This window comes from Mesocricetus auratus, unplaced genomic scaffold, assembly GCF_017639785.1.
Source record: "Mesocricetus auratus isolate SY011 unplaced genomic scaffold, BCM_Maur_2.0 Super-Scaffold_100007, whole genome shotgun sequence".
NCBI lineage: Eukaryota > Metazoa > Chordata > Mammalia > Rodentia > Cricetidae > Mesocricetus > Mesocricetus auratus.
This window is the reverse complement of record NW_024429191.1, coordinates 73,817,266-73,834,323: the sequence shown is the minus strand read 5'-3', so window position 1 is coordinate 73,834,323 and position 17,058 is coordinate 73,817,266. Positions and strand designations below refer to the sequence as shown.

Below are 17,058 nucleotides of genomic sequence, written 5' to 3'. Positions count from 1 at the left end.
CGTTCGCCTCCCTGCGCTCCGCGGGCACTTCTCCCGGGCTAACCCGAACTCTCCCGTGACCTCCGCGTGCCCTCAGGCCGCCCACCCGCCCGGAGCTCCGGACAACTCCAGGGGTGGGGCGCGTAGAAAGTTTGCAGCTCCCGCCGCCCGCCTCCACGTCTCGGCCTAGAAGGCTCTCCGCCCGCACCCGCCCGTTCGGCCTTGCCCGGGACCGCGTCCTGCCCCGCCACCGCCACCATGAACAAGCTTTACATCGGCAACCTCAACGAGAGCGTGACCCCCGCAGACTTGGAGAAAGTATTTGCGGAGCACAAGATCTCCTACAGCGGCCAGTTCTTGGTCAAATCCGGCTACGCCTTCGTGGACTGCCCCGACGAGCACTGGGCGATGAAGGCCATCGAAACTTTCTCGGGTAAGAGCGCGGCCACCTCCCCGGGAAAAAAAAAAAAAACACAACGAAATCCCAGAACAACGGAGATCTGCAGCTCCTCTTTTCTTGCCCGCCAACTCTTCCCGGGCCCGCGGGGCTCGGCCTCCGTACCCTGCCTCGACCTACCTCCCTCGACGCCCCCTCCCCAGGCAGAAATACTCGGTATTTCCTTCTCCCTTCCCCCAGCCCGGGACGCTCGTGGCTCCTCGCCCCCCTCCCCACCGACGGGGCGGGAGCCCCCGTTGGCAACTGGTGGGGGTGGGGGTGTCTCCCGGGCACTGGGGTCCGGGTCTAGGCGTGGTTTCCCCGGTGCCCCCCACTCCTCGCTGGAAGGCCCCCCTGCTGGAACACCCCCTCGCCCCGGCTCTCCCTCCAGGCCTTTCCAGGAGGGGTGTTCCTGCACCTCGGGTCTTCCCGCTCTCCTGGTGGGGACGAGCCCTGAGACAGGACGTGGGAGGAAGGGGCTCCCGCCTCCCGCCCAAGGCCTGGGGCTTGAGCCATTTTGATTTGAAAGTGGGGCGTGAGCCGGGTGGCGCGGCGGCGCCGGGTCGCCATGCTGCTTCCCGAGACGCCAAGGCTGGGCCGAGAGGCGCGCGGCTGCCGCGAGGGACCCTCCCCACCCGGCCGCGCCGCGCCCCCCGGGGCCCTCCGTTTGCCCTGCGGCCCCGACAGGTGACGCCTTGTTGCCTAAGCTCTTCTCGGAGGCTGGGCAGGAAAATAAAGTTTAATACTCTGCTCCTACCCCACTTCGAGAGCCGGGGTGATCCTTTCCCCTGGCTCCTTCCTACTTCTGGGAGTCGCACAAGCAGCGCGCTCACACAAACGCTCTCACATCTTTACTAAATCTGGCTCTCTGAGCAGTCTGTTCAACTAGCCCACGTGATTCGTGGAAATAAAATAAAATTTGCAAAAACGAATTTACGGGTTCGGTCATGCCCGGAGCAACCTTTCCCCATACAGGCTTCGGCAGCTAGTGCTTGGATTCCTAGGAGGGCCCTCGAACTCTTGAATTTAACTAATGTCCCTTACCCACCCTTTCTCCCCACCCCCCCACTCCTGTTCCCCCATTCATTCATTCATTTTTTTTTTTCAATCTTCAGGGAAAGTAGAACTACAAGGAAAACGTCTAGAGATTGAACACTCTGTTCCCAAAAAACAAAGGTAGGAAAAGAATTCATTTGGGGGAACTGAGAGAAATATTAAGGGGGTCCAATCTATAGTGTCTCCAGTGCAACAAACCCCAGGCCTTCCCACCTCCCAACTCCGGATGTTGGGGCTGGGAGAGATTGGCCAAGGTCTTGTAATGGGTATTTTTCAGCTTAAAAACAAAACAAAACAAAAAACCAACAACTTGGAACTGGGGTGGGCCAAAAGATGTTACTTGAAGAAATGAAAGAGAAAAAAAATCAATAGGTGGAAACCCTGTGGAGTTAGTTCAAAGTGTGGGACCATTTTTGTAGGGAGGCTTAGATATACAGAGTTCAAACTCATGGCGGGGGTGATGTCTTTAACTTCTGCCAGGCCTTTTTTTCCTGTTTCTCTCATCCACATCATAATTTGAAAGTGGATTTAGGGGAATCCTTTTCCTATTGGGTGAAATAATAAGGAACCTACCCCCATTAGAATCTCCTCATGCTGTATTAATTTCTGTTCTGGTTCTGGTTTTTGTTACTCCCTTACAGACCCTCATCCCCAGCCCCTCACATCCTACATTGCCCCTTCAACTGGATTTTCAGATATGCTGTGGCTGTACTATCCCTTTCCAGCCCCCCCACCCCCACTCCTTCAGCCCATTGTTACGAGGGACCATCTGGGGTGAGAGCTTTGTGCTCAGGCTGTGAGCTGGGGCTCTTTGGAGGGTCTAGAACTCCGGGGATGAATGGGTGTGTGTGTGTGTTCTCATCTGAATTCTTTTTTTCCTGTATTCCGTCTTTACCAGCAAAATGGGGTGTCTCCATCTTGCTCCCCTAAAATTCAGGGTACATTTTCTAGTCTGCCTTTAATTCTGAAGTCTTTGGTTGAACTCCGTTAAGAGTAAGGGCAGTGTTTCTCACATCAGACTTTTTGAACATGTTGACAGTGCAGTTTTCTTTCCTGTCTTTAGTTGGAAGCAGCCCTCAGTACATTTTTGATCCCCTAAACCCCTCTTTCAACTGGAAGAAACTTCATGAATTTCTGAACAGTTTTTGGCCCTTCCTGAGGTGGAAAGTATGTGTGGGTGCTATGCTTTTGTGAGTGTGTGTGTGGGGTATTTTTAAAGAATCTACAGTTTAGCTGGAGATAAACTGTTCTGTGATTTGCCTTCGGATTTTTAAATAACTGAATGATTGCATTTATAGATGATCAATATGACTTGTGTCTGTTTATAGAGTATGTAATTTGTTGTCAAATGCTCGAGAAACTGGAAAGGTGATTGGAATTAGGAGCAAAAGAGGCACTAAATGGGAAGGAAGGAAAAGTCCTATTGTGAAAAATTTTGGGGCGAGAATAACATAATTGAGGTGTATTCTTTGAATATTATATTAAATTCAAAACTGTGTTCATGGTAAATCTAATAACTGGAATTCTGAAATATGTGATCTTTAACCCCTTCTGCTCTTGAGAATGGTTTAAAATTTAAAGCCGGAAGAAGGGAAAAGTAAGAAACAGCAAAATGTGGTGCAAAATTCTGCAAAATAACCGAATTTTAATGTTCATGGTGCCCTGTATTTGTGAATCTTTCTCCTCAAGCCAGCTGCTTGCTTTTATGGTATTTTTATCCAGGCTTCTTGTCCCCTACAGAATGCATCACTAGGAGCCACTTTGAGTTGGGATGGAAAGGATGTCTGGGAGAAGATGGCTCTTAAAAAAGTTTTCATGTCTACATTAAATTCTACTTTCTGTGTGTTCTCTCCTTTACTGAAATAGTTTTTGAACCAGAAATTGAATGAGTTGTCTTTTCTCCCGTTCCTGGGTAGTTGTGTGAGAAGAGACTATTTCTCCCATGAACCAATTTTTGAAGTCTTGGGGTTTAAAAAAACAAGTTTGTTTTCATTAACTCAGTTTGCTATTTTGTGTTCCTTGAGGAATCCTGTTGTGGTGTTTTAGTTTGTGTCTCAACTCCTTCAGTTGAGTTTGTGACTGGCATTTTCATTCTCTTGAAACACAGAGGAGTTTAGTCAGGACTAAAATTCTATGTAAAATGAACACCTGTAGAGGTGTATTTTTTTCTAAATGTATTGTGTTTTCAGTGTTTAAAATTGAACTCTTGATAAACTCAGTTGCAAATGAATTTTGATTTGAAAGTATTAAAGTATTTTGTTGTCCTTTTGAATATATTTGATAAGTGATTTATACGTTTTAAGTACTCAGTCCTAGCATCATATTTAAGATGAAAACAACAAATTTGAATTTTAAATATGAGAGGCATTAAATTTCACTTACCTTCCCCATCTCTCTTAGTGCTGGGAATTTGGTTGGCAATTTTGGCCTTTGAGAATTTATATCTATTCACTGGCAAATATTGGTATAAAGGAGAAAGATCCAAAGCATTTCTAAAAACAGTGGTGCAACATTTGTGTTTAGATGTGTTTTGTTCTAGGAGAAATTGAGGCAAGGAAGGAGGGAAATGATTTGCTTTGCTTTCCCAGAAAATGAAACTTCATGCACCTTCCCTTGAGGTCTATTCTAGGAGAGTGTGTCCTCACCCTTGCATATTTACAGTCAACTGGTGTCATCAAACTGTTTGCTGTTAACATATGAAATATGTGATTCCAAGTTTGATATCTTTAGGCAGGTTGATAGTTCTTTCCTTTAAATTGATTTAAAATGAAGCGGTTTAATGCTTTCTCCTAAATTTCTTTTTTTTTTTTTTTTTTTGAGACAGGGTTTCTGTGTAGCTTTGGAGGCTGTCCTGGAACTCACTCTGTAGACCAGCCTGGCCTCGAACTCACAGAGATCCGCCTGCCTCTGCCTCCCGAGTGCTGGGATTAAAGGCGTGCGCCACCAACGCCCGGCTCTCCTAAATTTCTAATGATTAAAATGAAAACTAAGTCTCTTTTCCCGGGGTGAAGAACTCTAAAAGAGAGTGTTTTCGATTTGATTCCTACTTTATAAGTTTAATTTTCTGGACTCAGCACCTTAAAATCTGTGAAGGGTTGTTTTATACAGGACAAGAAATGTTTTCAACTTATTCAAAATGTACTGTAGAAATCTTGAATAATTGAGTTGCTAAATCTTTTTAAAAACAAGTTAGAGCCACCTTCAGAAATAAGTGTGAATTTAATTGGAAAGCAAACAGCATACAGTTTGGAGTTGGGGCTGAAACATGTGAGGAAGCAGCAGCCTGGAGCCGGGCATTGGTGGCGCACACCTTTAATCCCAGTACTTGGGAGGCAGAGGCAGGCGGATTTCCCTGAGTTCCAGGTCAGCCTGGTCTACAGAGTGAGCTCCTGGAGAGTCTACAGAGAAACCCTGTCTTGAAAACAAACAAACAAAGCAGCCTGGGCTTTTAAATCATTCCTGTGTAATCCAGGGTTGTGCGGGAGGCAGAGGCAGGCAGATCTGAGTTCAAGATTAGTCTCCAGGAAGCCAGGGCTACAAAGAGAAACCGGCTTGGGAAAACAAGACAGAACAGCAAAAAAAATTTGTAACAAACAACTTATAACTTTTAGTAAAAAGGATGTTAGGCTGCTGTGTTTTTAAGTGAAAAATGTTTGTGTTTGTTTTCTTTAGGATTTGTAGGAAACAGATTCATTCCCTCCACTCTAGCTTCCATTTAGAAGTGGATTTTACAAATTCACAAATTTCCATTATGACTAGGTTTTCCTTTATGACTAGTAGAAACCATAGTTTTTTAATCTGGTGGCCCTTGAAAGCATTGTCAATTTCTTAACCCTGACACAAATTAGACAAAATTTTAGCCTGGCGTTGGTGGCCCACGCCTTTAAGCCCAGCACTTGGGAGGCAGAGGCAGGCAGATCTCTGCGAGTTCCAGGCCAGCCTGGTCTACAAGAGCTAGTTCAAAGCCACAGAGATGGCGAATGCTTTATTAAAGAAGCCAGGCGTTGGTGACACACGCCTTTAATCCCAGCACTCGGGAGGCAGAGGCAGGCGGATCTCTGTGAGTTTGAGGCCAGGCTGGACCGACAGCCTCCAAAACAATACAGAGAAACCCTGTCTCATAAAAACAAAGCAAAACAAAACAAAAAACTCTACACTTGGAGCTAGAGATATGTCCAGAGGTCTAGGGTTCCATTCCCAGCATATATGTGACTGCTAGTAACTGTAGGTAACTCCAGGATCTGATACCCTCACAGAGATAAATGCAAGCAAAACACCAATGCACGTTAAAAAAATGAATTTTTAGCCAGGCGTTGGTGACACACGCCTTTAATCCCAGCACTCTGGAGGCAGAGGCAGGCGGATCTCTATGAGTTCGAGGCCGGGCTGGACCGACAGCCTCCAAAACAATACGGTGAAACCCTGTCTCGTAAAACCAAAAAAAAAAAAAATGAATTTAAAAAAAAATATTAAAAAGGGGGGGTGACTGGAGAGATGGCTCAGCAGTTAGGAGCAGTGACTGCTCCTCCAGAGGTCCTGGTTCAATTCCCAGCAACCACATGGTGGCTCACATTCATTTGTAATGGAGATCTGGTGTTTTCTTCTGGAGTGCAAGCATATATGCAGGCAAAATACTATATACATCATAAATAAGTCTTAAAAACAAACGTGAGAACCTTACATTTGATCTGGGCATTGGTGCATACTTTTTTTGTTTTTGTTTTTGTTTTTCGAGACAGGGTTTCTCTGCAGCTTTGGAGGCTGTCCTGGAACTAGCTCTTGTAGACCAGGCTGGTCTAGAACTCAGAGATCCTCCTGCTTCTGCCTCCCGAGTCCTGGGATTAAAGGCGTGTGCCACCAACGCCCGCTTGGTGCATACTTTTAATCCCAGTACTCCCAGCAGAGGCCTGTGAGTTTAGGGTCAGCTTGGTCTATAGACAGCCAGCAGCCAGGGCTGTTAAACAGAAACCCTATCTTCAAAAACCAAACAAATAAATCCAAAACAAAAGCCCAAACCTTACATTTGAACTAGTAGTGTCACACATTATTAGTCCCAGCACTCAATAAGCAGAGGCGGCAGATCTCTCTGAGTTTGAGGCCAGCCTGGTCTACAGAGTGTGTTTTAGGACAGCCATGTAGAGACTATCAAAAAAACAAAAGTTTTCACATTTGGTTTGGATGAAGTGAAAAGGAAGGAGACGAGCAGGTGTTTGTGTTTTGAGACTGGGTCTCTTTGTGTATCCCAGGTTGGCACAGAACTCACTGTGTAGTTGGCCTGATGGTAATCCTCCTGCCTCAGGGAGTCTTTGCAGTGTTGTAATTACAGGTGTGATTCAGCCACTAGACCTGGCTGACTATTTGAAGAAAAACATTTTTTGGTGTATACCTCTGGTTTTTGTGTGGAAGGTGGCAGGGATAGTGTCATAAGAAAAAAATTAACCTACGGTGACTGAGGAAGTGACGTTTTCCCATCTGTTCAAATTTAAATCGACTTGTCTGTCCCCATCTCTTAAAGATCCTAAAACAGGGCTGTTCTTTTACAAAGTGCAGCTTTGATTTGATGAGAAGAGTGTTAAGGAGCATAGGCGAGACTGAGATTGGGCCTTGGATTTCCCACCTCACTTTGAAAGCCACTGGAGGCTTGTAGTCACTCTCTGTCACCAGGGTGCAGATGCAGCCAGCAGGAAGGAGGCCTTGCTACTTGTTTTTTGACTTCCCCTTTTCAAAAAGAGGGTGGAGTGGGAGAGGAGAGAGATGCATGCCGGAGGCTCTTCCTGGATAACCCTATCTGACCTTCCCACATGACCTTCCCAGCCCTGAACCCAACCTTCTGATTTGCATTTCCTTTCCTAGGGTCCTCAAGACCCTGGATCAGGATTTATTATCTGGTACCTAGGTCGCAACTCTCGCAGCCTCTGCTGCTTCCTAGTTGGAGGGCTCCATGGGGCCCAGCTCCCTTGGCAGACCTTCCCGTCCTAAGGTGAAGAGGGAGAGAGCAAATGCAGTAGCAGGCTGGCCTGGAACTCAGTGCTGGGATTAAAGGCGTGTGCCACCAACCCCGGGCTTTTTTTTGTAATCTTTACAAACTGGCCTGTTTGTAGGTCCTGAAGGCCGACTGAAACAGTCAATAGGGAGGAGTAATAATGGGAGAGTCTGTGTGGTGGTGGTGGTGGTGGTGGTGGTGGTGGTGGTGTGTGTGTGTGTGTGTAAAGATAGGGCTGGGGCTCAGCTTAGTTAAAGGCTAGGCTCACAACCAAAAATAAATGTTTAAACTGGTCGTACAGCTGACCACTGGGGAGGCTTTGGGTCGGTTCTTAACTCCTTGTCAGCAGGAAACTTGTGCTCCCATCCATTTCCACTGCCTTTTTTAAACATCTCTCCAAAACAGAAGCAAAGGTCTCTTAAAACCAAAAAAACTCAACATGTAATTAAGGTAGGTGCCCATTTGGTTACTGATCATTGATTTGGCTAGAAATGGTCCTCTAAGAAAACAAAGAACAGATCACGAGAAGAAAGTGTTCATTTCAGTCCAAATTCTGCCTGTGACCAATTGGATGGCCCTTGAGGCTTTTGACAATGTGTACTTCAAAGATGCAAAATGGTACTTTTAGTTCTAGTATTTATTGCACAGTCAGCTTCATAAGACTGCTTGTTTTAAACCTTTGTAGCACAGTAAGTTTGGAATAAATATGACAGGAACAAGGTTTCTTTCAAAACACAAGCCACTGAAATCAGATGTGTGCTATTATGGATAAATATGAGGTTTTCCAAAGTAGGTCTGGACCTCATAATTTTAATATAGTTAGAGAAAAATCTGATTGCAGCATATTGACCAAACATCAGAAATGCAGTCCTGGTGCAGAGACAGAGCACCAGGGGCAGAGTTGGCCATTAGGCAACTGTTTTAGATGAAAACGTACCAAGTCAACAGCTGGATGGCTAAAAAGAACTGATTGGATTATCCACATATTTTCTGGTCCCTGGGGCAGTTTTATAAACTGATATTTTGGGGCTTGGAAGGCACAGAAGAAACAGTGATATGATACAGACTGATTGGGAATTTGTGTTGAGTTTGGGTAAACCCACTTGGAAATTTTCCTCTTGAGGCAAGCGCCAAAGTGTTCTCTATTTTCTCTGTAATATTTTGTCTGTTCTGTGAATTCTAGTTTATATATCTTTAGCAAAAGAGGGATTTTTTCCAAATATTTTCATTTAGAATTAGTTTCAGGTTAGTCTGAAATGGGAATGTTTAATATGAGAAAAATCTGAGTGGATAGTTTGGACCGAGTTGGAACTTTTTTTCCCAGAGACAAGGTTTCTCTTTGTAACCTTGGTTGTCCTGGCACTCTGTAGATCAGGCTGGTTTGAACTCAGAGATATGCCTGCCTACCGAGTGCTGGGCTTAAAGGTGTGCCCCACCACTGCCTGGCAAGAAGTTGCATTCCTAGTGTCTGAATGTGCAACTTGGGCACCAACATCCCCTTGGCCTCCTTGAGTACACACATGCACACAGCGGATATTGAAAAGTCCCAAAAGGAATCTTAAAAAGTTGGTCGTGGTGGCACACACCTTTTTTTTTTTTTAATATTTTATTTATTTATTGTGTACACAGTCTTCTGCCTACATGCCAGCAGAGGACACCAGATCTCATTCAAGGTGGTTGTGAGCCACCATGTGGTTGCTGGGAATTGAACTCAGGACCTCTGGAAGAACAGTCAGTGCTCTTAACCTCTGAGCCATCTCTCCAGCCCTGTGGCACACACCTTTAATCTCAGCACTTTGGAGGCAGAGGCAGGAGGGTCTCCATGAGTTCCAGGTCAGCTTGGTCTACATAGTTCCAGGAAAGTCAGGGCTCTGTAAAGAAACCTTGACTCAGAAAAATAAAGACAAGAGAGCTGATATTATTTATTTATTTGGTTTATTTGTAGCTTTGGAGCCTTTCCTGGGACTCCCTCTGTAGAGAGTGCTGGGATTAAGGTGTGAGCCATCAGGCCAGGATCACATTTTTTGTTTTTTGGCACAAGATCTGTGTAGCCCTGGCTGGCCTGGAACTCCCTTATATGGGCCAGGGCAGCCTAGAACTCACCCAGATCCTCTATCTCCTGAGTGCTGGGATCAAAAGGTTTGGCATTATTCAAAACTGTTAAGGATCAGGAGAGAGGAAGGATTCCAAGGTGACCCAGCCCAAGTCTCCTGTGTATCTTCGCTAAATGGGCTGAAGGAAAGATCTTCCTCACCCGAGAGTCAGTGTTTAAAGCAGAGGCTCTCTGACTGTAAAGTGTGCAGAGTAGTATGAGTAGTATGTAGCAGTCAATACTTGGGCTTGGCAGTCTCTTGACCTGGCAGGTCTTTGTCCTCTTTCCTGGTGTCACAGCTCTGTTCCCAAGAGCTGTGGTTGTTCCAGAATTGGAACGGAGCATGTGTAGTATTTGTATTTGAAAACGTGTCTATGAAAAGTTGTCTTAGGACTGTGCATGGCAATTTGGAGTGTTTAAAACATAAGATTAGGTGTTTCAGTGTGCTTGCATATGCTTGGTGAATCTGGCACATTGTTTTTCATTATTTTATTTTGGTTTTCTGTTGAGACAGGGTCTTTCTGTGTAACCCAGTCTTGGCGTGTGTTGTGCTGGTGGAATACTGTGGGTTTGGTGTAGGGTGCCTTAAAGGCTTAGCTATGGGCAACCTTCAGAGCTCCCACATTACCAGCTCATAGGTTGGAGGGACGCAACTGGGCAAATGTGGTGGAGAGTGCTAGATTTCTTTTTTAAAAGGGGAAACTGGTCATTTATTACATACATTTCCTTGATGTCCAGGCACCTCTCAGTAATTTCACTGTTTAGGTTACTGTCAAAGGTGTGTGTATAGGGGAGGGAGCCACAGATGAAGGTGGAAGAATGGGAGGAATGGGGTAGTGAATTCTGACAGGGAGGAGGGGCTCTTACCCTGATGGCAGATAATAGGGATGCTGGTTTTTATACCCCGCTTTTATTAAGCTCATAAAATGAGAATTTAGAAATGGGATCCCTGAATGCCCTGGAGGTGACTGAATCTGTAGTTCCTCTTTTCTTTGCTTTTGTTGTGGCTTTGCATCCTCTCCCTGGTTCCCAGTTCTGGAAAATCCTGCAAAATCCACCCTGAACTCATTTTCATGTTTATTTTCTGCCTCCAGTCCTCCTTGTTCCCAGTGGACACACCCTAGTCATGCCTTGAGTGTACATACCCACAGTCCACACTGGCTGTGGGCAAGGCTTTCAACCTGTGGTTTCTGGCCCTTTAACAGGGTTGTACTTCAGCTACTATGAAGGGTTTCCCCATTTGTTGATGATGCAGAGTGGTGTGTTGCAGTTGGGATGGCTTTGGGCTCACCAACTTCCCATTGCACCCTCCAAGGAGAAGGAGGAAGTGAGGGATAGAACTGAGTCAGGACTGTTGCATGAAGGAAACCTGGAGCTGTCAGTTCAGTTAGAAGCATTTATTCCGCCTCTCTCAAGGACTCAGCCCCTGGGGTGGAGGAGCCCAACTGTAACTGAGCCCAGTGTTAAAGGCCAACGATGTTGGTTCAGAGAGCTGGGTTTCTGGAGCCCATGTTTCCTGAGCAAGGACTGACAGTAGAACTAGGCCGTGACAGGGTTTTGTTTGTTTTGTGGGGACTTCCACCCCTGTATTTCAGTGGTTTTTCTTCCCTCAGCCTTGCTGAATGCCTGGCAAACATTCTACCAATGAGAACACCCCTGGCCTGGGGTTTACTCCTTTTAAAATATTATTTCTTTATGTGTATGGGCATTTTTTCTAACTATGTGTCTGTATCTGTGTCTGGGGATATGCAGGTGTTTAAGGAGGTCAGAGGTGGCAGATTCCTTGAAGCTGGAGTTACAGGTTGTGAGATACTTGACTTGGGTGCTGGGAATGAACCTCAGGTCCTGGAGAACAGTACTTGCTCTAAACATGAGCCGTCTCTCACTCCATCCCCCCCCAAGTATGGGTGTTTTGCCTGCCTGTGTCTTATGGGGTGGGGCACTCATTACCTGTGGAGGCCAGAAGAAGGTATCACCAAATCCCCTACCATGTTGGTGCTGGGAATCTAACCTGTGTCCTAGAAGAGCACTGGCTGCTGCTCTCAACCACCAGCCCCCTCCACCTCCCAATACTCTTGAGTGTTTTCCTCTTCATAAAGTAATTCATGGAAAAAACGGCCGGCACACACCGGTGATTCCAGCGCTGGGAGGCAGAGGCAGGGGAATCACTGAGTTTGAGGCCATCCCTTCTACACACTCAGTTATGGGCCAGCCAGGACTGCACAGTGAGAATGCCTCACAAAGGGAAGGGTGGAGAGATTCTTGCTGAGAGTGAGCTCTGTGTGGAGGTGGGGTGGTCCTCAGGAACCCCGGGCTGTCTTGAGTGATACGGCTCCACCTGACCCTTGCTTTTTGCTGGCCACCTTGAGTAAGTAGCTTCCTCGCCTTCCTAGGTAAGAGAGGAATGCTACCTGTCTAGTTCCAAAGCTCCTTTCCTTTCTTTTTTCAAGAGGAAAGAAAAAAGAATTCCACACTGTCAGCAGCATTTGCCTGGAGCGCGAGGTTCTGCTCGCCAATCAGCCACTGGCTATGAGAAATTAAAATATATAACAGATACGTGTGAGGAAATATTTGGCCACCTAGCTCTGACTTTTGTGATAGTTGGCATATTGTTGCAGGAGCTGGAACTTGTAGTCATGTATACATTCATTCCGCCTTATCCACTGAATCTACTATTTACTGCATGCGACTTCCTTTGCTAGATACCTGAAGTAAAAACCAGGGACAAGTGAAAGGCCATGCTTAGGTTTTCTCTGAAAACTTGTGTCTCCTGTTCCCTGTCCTCCTTTTTCTCTGTGATGAAGTGGTCTTCCATTGCTGCCGACCACTTTCCTGCATTGTTTTTATTTATTGGGTTTTTATTTCTAGCAGCACGGGAGCTCTGCAGCCAGGGTGGGAAAGTCGGGCAGAGGGATTGTGGGGGGGGGAGAGGGAGAGGAGGAGGGAAGGGAGGGGGCCTCCACAAAGAGGGAGGTACAGGACAAAGTTCCTTCTGCTTCTAACAAGAGGAGGAATGCCACCTATCTGCCCTCCGGCATTTTCCTTTTCGATCCAGGAAAGCTGTGGTACTGGCTGGGGATTATGCACTCAGATAGTGGGTACATTAACTCATAACTCAAGAGCTTGAACAGAGGAGGCCTGTGGCAGCTAAACTGGAGTTGGCATGGGAGGGGGAGAGTTAAGGTAGGTAGACTTGTTATTGCTCTCAGTGAGCCTCTTGGAGCATTATGTGGGAGGATCAAGGATCAAAAATTGTACTCCTACAATTGGAGGGGGCTTAATGTTGAGTATCTTAGTTCCACCATGTTCTCTCAGAACTACAAAGGAGCCCCATGTGGGGGTTCACACCTGTAATGCTAGCATTTGGAAGCCTGGATGGAAGGAAGATTGATTGACCTGAATTCTAAGTCAGCCTGGGTTACTGTTGAGACCCTATTCCGACAAACAAAAGAACTACAAAGGTGCTCTTGCCACCACATCCAACTGAAAAAAACAAAACAAAAAAAACCCCCAAAGCTCCGGCAGTGTTATATGACAGCCAAGGGCCTGCCTTCAGTAGGGGTGCTTGTTTTTTAAGTCCCGCCATTTGTGTCTAAAGCTGAGCTGTCTGTCACATATAAGCTGAATTTTCTCTCTAGCTTTATTGGAGTAGCATGAGCTTTGCAAAGAAAAACACACCCGACAAGCATTTGTCCCGGCTTTGAGCCTTCTTCCTTCCCAGGCTGAAGGAAACAAAGATGATGGGTCTCAACCATCTTCTCTTGTGTGGCCAAGTAAGTTAGGAAAAGGGATCTGCAATGGGATCTAGGGTCATTGCTTATTTATTTCTGGGCCTTCAGGCTCCTCACCTGGATTCTCCTTCTAGAAACTTGAAAAATCTAGGTAGATCTTCAACTACGATTGGTGTGTGTGTGTGTGTGTGTGTGTGTGTGTGTGTGCGCGTGTGCGCGCGCGCGCGCGCGCGCTAGAGCGCGAGGTGGTGGTGTGGGGATGGGGAGAGCAGGAGCTTGTGGTCAGGGCAGAGAATGAGATGACTTTTCCTGCTTCCCCTCCCGCAAATAGGGCGAATACCTACTGAATCATAATTCTTACCTGGTACATGTTAGCTCCTAGGGAGCAGGAACCCAAGTACCTTGTTTTTCTGGAAAGCAGGAACAAACCTTATGCTGTCACTGGCCATTGCCTCTTTGGGCTAGTCAATCTCTGAGCCTCTTACCACTGGAAAAAGAAATAACAATGTTCTCAGTTCTGGCTGCTGGTTGAGAAGCCCACGTCAGCGTCAGCCTCGTGTTCCAGGTTCATAGATTTTGTATGTAGAGACAAACTCAGAAGTCCTATGCAAAACTGCATATTAGAAAGATAATTGATGACACCCCAAAGGGATTGATAAGTTCGTTTCACCCCCTAAGACTCTATTATGCGAACAAGGATGACTTTTTCAATTATAACTTTGCTATTGAGCCTAGGCCTTCCCATGGCCCGGAGAGCCCATGAGTTCTGTGCCCCGGTTCTGTCCCACCCCAGATTCCATTTCTGCCTTGTCTGCTGTGGAAGGCCTCACAGACAGCCTGGTTCTGCCGCCTTGCGCAGCCCGACGGTGTCCCTTAGGATCTGTCGCCTCCAGGGCCATTTTCTCCTCTCCAGCCTCTGCGGTCCCACCCCAGCCTCTTCCCGGCTCCCTGCCCCCTACCCAGTTTCTCCTTAAATGTTTGCAGGCCGGTTCTCAGGCGGGAAGCCCCCTCCCCCACAGGACCACCTCAGTCACGGCCCTGACCACGGGGAGGTCGGATCTGGATTTACTAAAGAACCCCGGAGGGGGAGCCTGCCCCGCGCCGGCTGCCTGCCTCGCCGATGGGGTCGGGTTTCGGCCGGTGGCTCTGCAGAGAGGGAGAGAGAGACAAAGGGCAAAGTCCCGGTCCCCACCCCCACCCACAGCCCCCAGCGCGGCCCCTCCCCCCGGCCCTGCGCGGGCGACCGAGGGCCGCCGGGGCCCCTCAGCTCAGGACCGGCTGCGCGTCCTCGGCCTTGCTGCGAACATTCTAGACCGGGAGAGGGATTGGGGCGCGTCCTTGTCCCCTCCTCCCTCCGCAGCGTGTATCAGCCCACCCAGGGGCTGGGGTGGGAGAGCGCGCTCGGCTTCCCCTGGGTGAGGTGTGTGGCTGGGGGAAGGGGCGCCCCGTGGGGCGCAGGCCGGGCCTCTCAGCTGCCCGGGCCTTCTCAATTGCGCGGCCGGCAGGACTCCCCTCCTCCCCCCAGCTGCTGCCACCCTCCCCCACCTCAGCTGCCGCCGCCCTTCCCAGGCTCTGCCTCCTCAGTTGCCCTGACTGCTCTGCTTCCCAACCCTCCTTGGCAAAAGGCTGTGGCCAAGGCCTCGGTCCTCGGGCCCTCGAAGACCCGCGTTTCTTACTGGTCAGGGTGGCCAAGAGCCATTTTGGAAAGCGCTGGTGGTCCTGACTCTTAATAATCCCTCTATTTGGAAGAAAGGGCCCTTCTGGAGAGGCAGTCCACCCAGTCCCCCACCCCAATCCAAGCAGAACTCAGGGTGGGCAGGAATGTGGAGGACACCCCTGAGAACTTTGACAGCACCTAGTATACACTTCTCAACCTCGCCCACCACCAACAGGCACTGACAATTGGAGAGGATACACCAGAGTCCTTTTCTACTGGTAAGACAAGTTATTATTTTTAACCTTAAGGGTTTTCAGCATTATTCTCATCATTTTTCACTGGACAAGATTGTGAGTTGCCTGATTTCTTTTTAGGTTGGCCTGGCTTCTTTGCTTGCTTCTGAGAACTTCACCTCAAAATCTTTGTCTTGAGCTAGGCTCTTCATTTGTCCCACACCCTGAGGAGAGACTCCTTTCCAAGGTCTCCCCACACCCTGAGGAGAGACTCTTAGCCCACCCTCTCAGGCTCCCCAATGCTAGACCTTTTGGCTCCTGAAGAAATCCTGGGTGGTGGAGCTAAGACAACATATCTTATCCAATGGAGAGGCAGTGGGGGTCTCTCAGAACTTGTTAACCTTCCCCACCAGTCTGGAGAGGGTGAGGACAGTGCTCTTGAGGGACAGTCTCTGTACCCACACAGGAGGTGGTTTGTGTGGGCAAACTATTTTCCGTGTGTGTGCTTTAAGCTTTGGTGAAGGCCTCATCCTCACGAGTCACCCACCCCCGGTTCTTGCCTCCTGCCCCCCACTGTTGAGCTTCACTTGGCCAGAGCCCTGCAGTTAAAAAGTGGGATTCTACTCAAACCCCAGGGTGTGTGTGGGGAGGCTGCAGTTGGCTCAGTCTGACCTGGGATTGGCCTGGAAAGAGGTCAGCTTTTCCAGAACTTCTGTTTTTGACTTTGGGGGGGGGCTGCCCAGATGAGTAAAGGGTGGGGATTAAAAAAAAACCACAACAACAAAAACCACTTTGCTTTCTTTCTTTCTTTCTTTTTTTTTTTTACGAGACAGGGTTTCTCTGTATTGTTTTGGACCACTTTGCTTTCTTCTTGTCAACGATGCTGAGGTGTTCCCTCCCTCCCTCCCTCCCTCCCCCCCTCCTCGTTTGCATGTTTGCACCTTTACTTTTTTTGCCTGCTCTAGATCTAACTGGTATTTCGAAGGGAAGAACTGTCGGTGACTACCCTTTCCCTCTCTGTAACAGATCTGTGACAGCCATCCAGCCGTATTATAGGGTAGTTAGCTGTTCTGCAAATTAAATCTGGTGCCCAAATTAGAGCCGCATGCAGTAAAAGCCAGTTGGCAAGCATTTAGCCATACAGAATATGGGCATTTTTCCTGCACTTACCGCCAGACTCTAATGGCTTCTGCCATGCTAACGGCAAAGCAGCACCGTTTGGTGAAATCAGCATACACAGACCAGCCTGTAGGACTGGGTTCCCTAGTCCTACCCCCAAGTTGGCTAGTTCTGCCCCTGTCTGAACCTGTAAATGAGGGGGACAGCTCTGAAACCAGAATCTGATTGTCCTTTGCCAGAACTTCTTGGTAATAAGAGGTGTGCGAGTAGTAAGAAGTTGAGTGATTCCCTCAACTTCCAATTTGGCATTAAACAGCACGGGTAAAGACCTTTTCAGAGGAGAGGAAATCAGGGTTAGGTTTAGATAAGGAGCATCTTGCATCTTGCAGGGGGCTTTTCCTCTCCTGGGCCTGAGGCATTAGTTTAGGAACCAGGGTGGCATGCATTTAAAGCTCAAAGGCTATTGCTGCCAGGCTTGATGACCTGAGTTTGAACCCCAGGACCCACATCCTGAAGGAGAGAACCAAACCTATTTGAACATGTTATCCGACCTCCGTACACGTTGTGGCACGTGAGCCTCCCGTACCTCATACACACACAAAACATCTTTAAAAGGCAGCGTGCACATAGCTACTTTCTATTGATGCCTGTACACACACACACATTCTCTCTCTCTCTCCCTCTCTCCCTCTCTCCCTCTCTCCCTCTCTCCCTCTCTCCCTCTCTCCCTCTCTCCCTCTCTCCCTCTCTCCCTCTCTCCCTCTCTCCCTCT

At 47.8% G+C, this 17,058-nt stretch overlaps 1 protein-coding gene across 1 annotated transcript in view; it reads left to right on the top strand.

Moving 5' to 3' along the window:
• Positions 1–237: 237 nt before the first annotated feature.
• Igf2bp1 (insulin like growth factor 2 mRNA binding protein 1) overlaps positions 238–17,058 on the top strand; it is a 43,728-nt gene continuing 26,907 nt past the window's right edge. Inside the window, 2 exon segments of the mRNA XM_040749563.1 lie at positions 238–412; positions 1,531–1,591. Of these exon segments, the coding sequence (XP_040605497.1) occupies positions 238–412; positions 1,531–1,591 (236 nt within the window).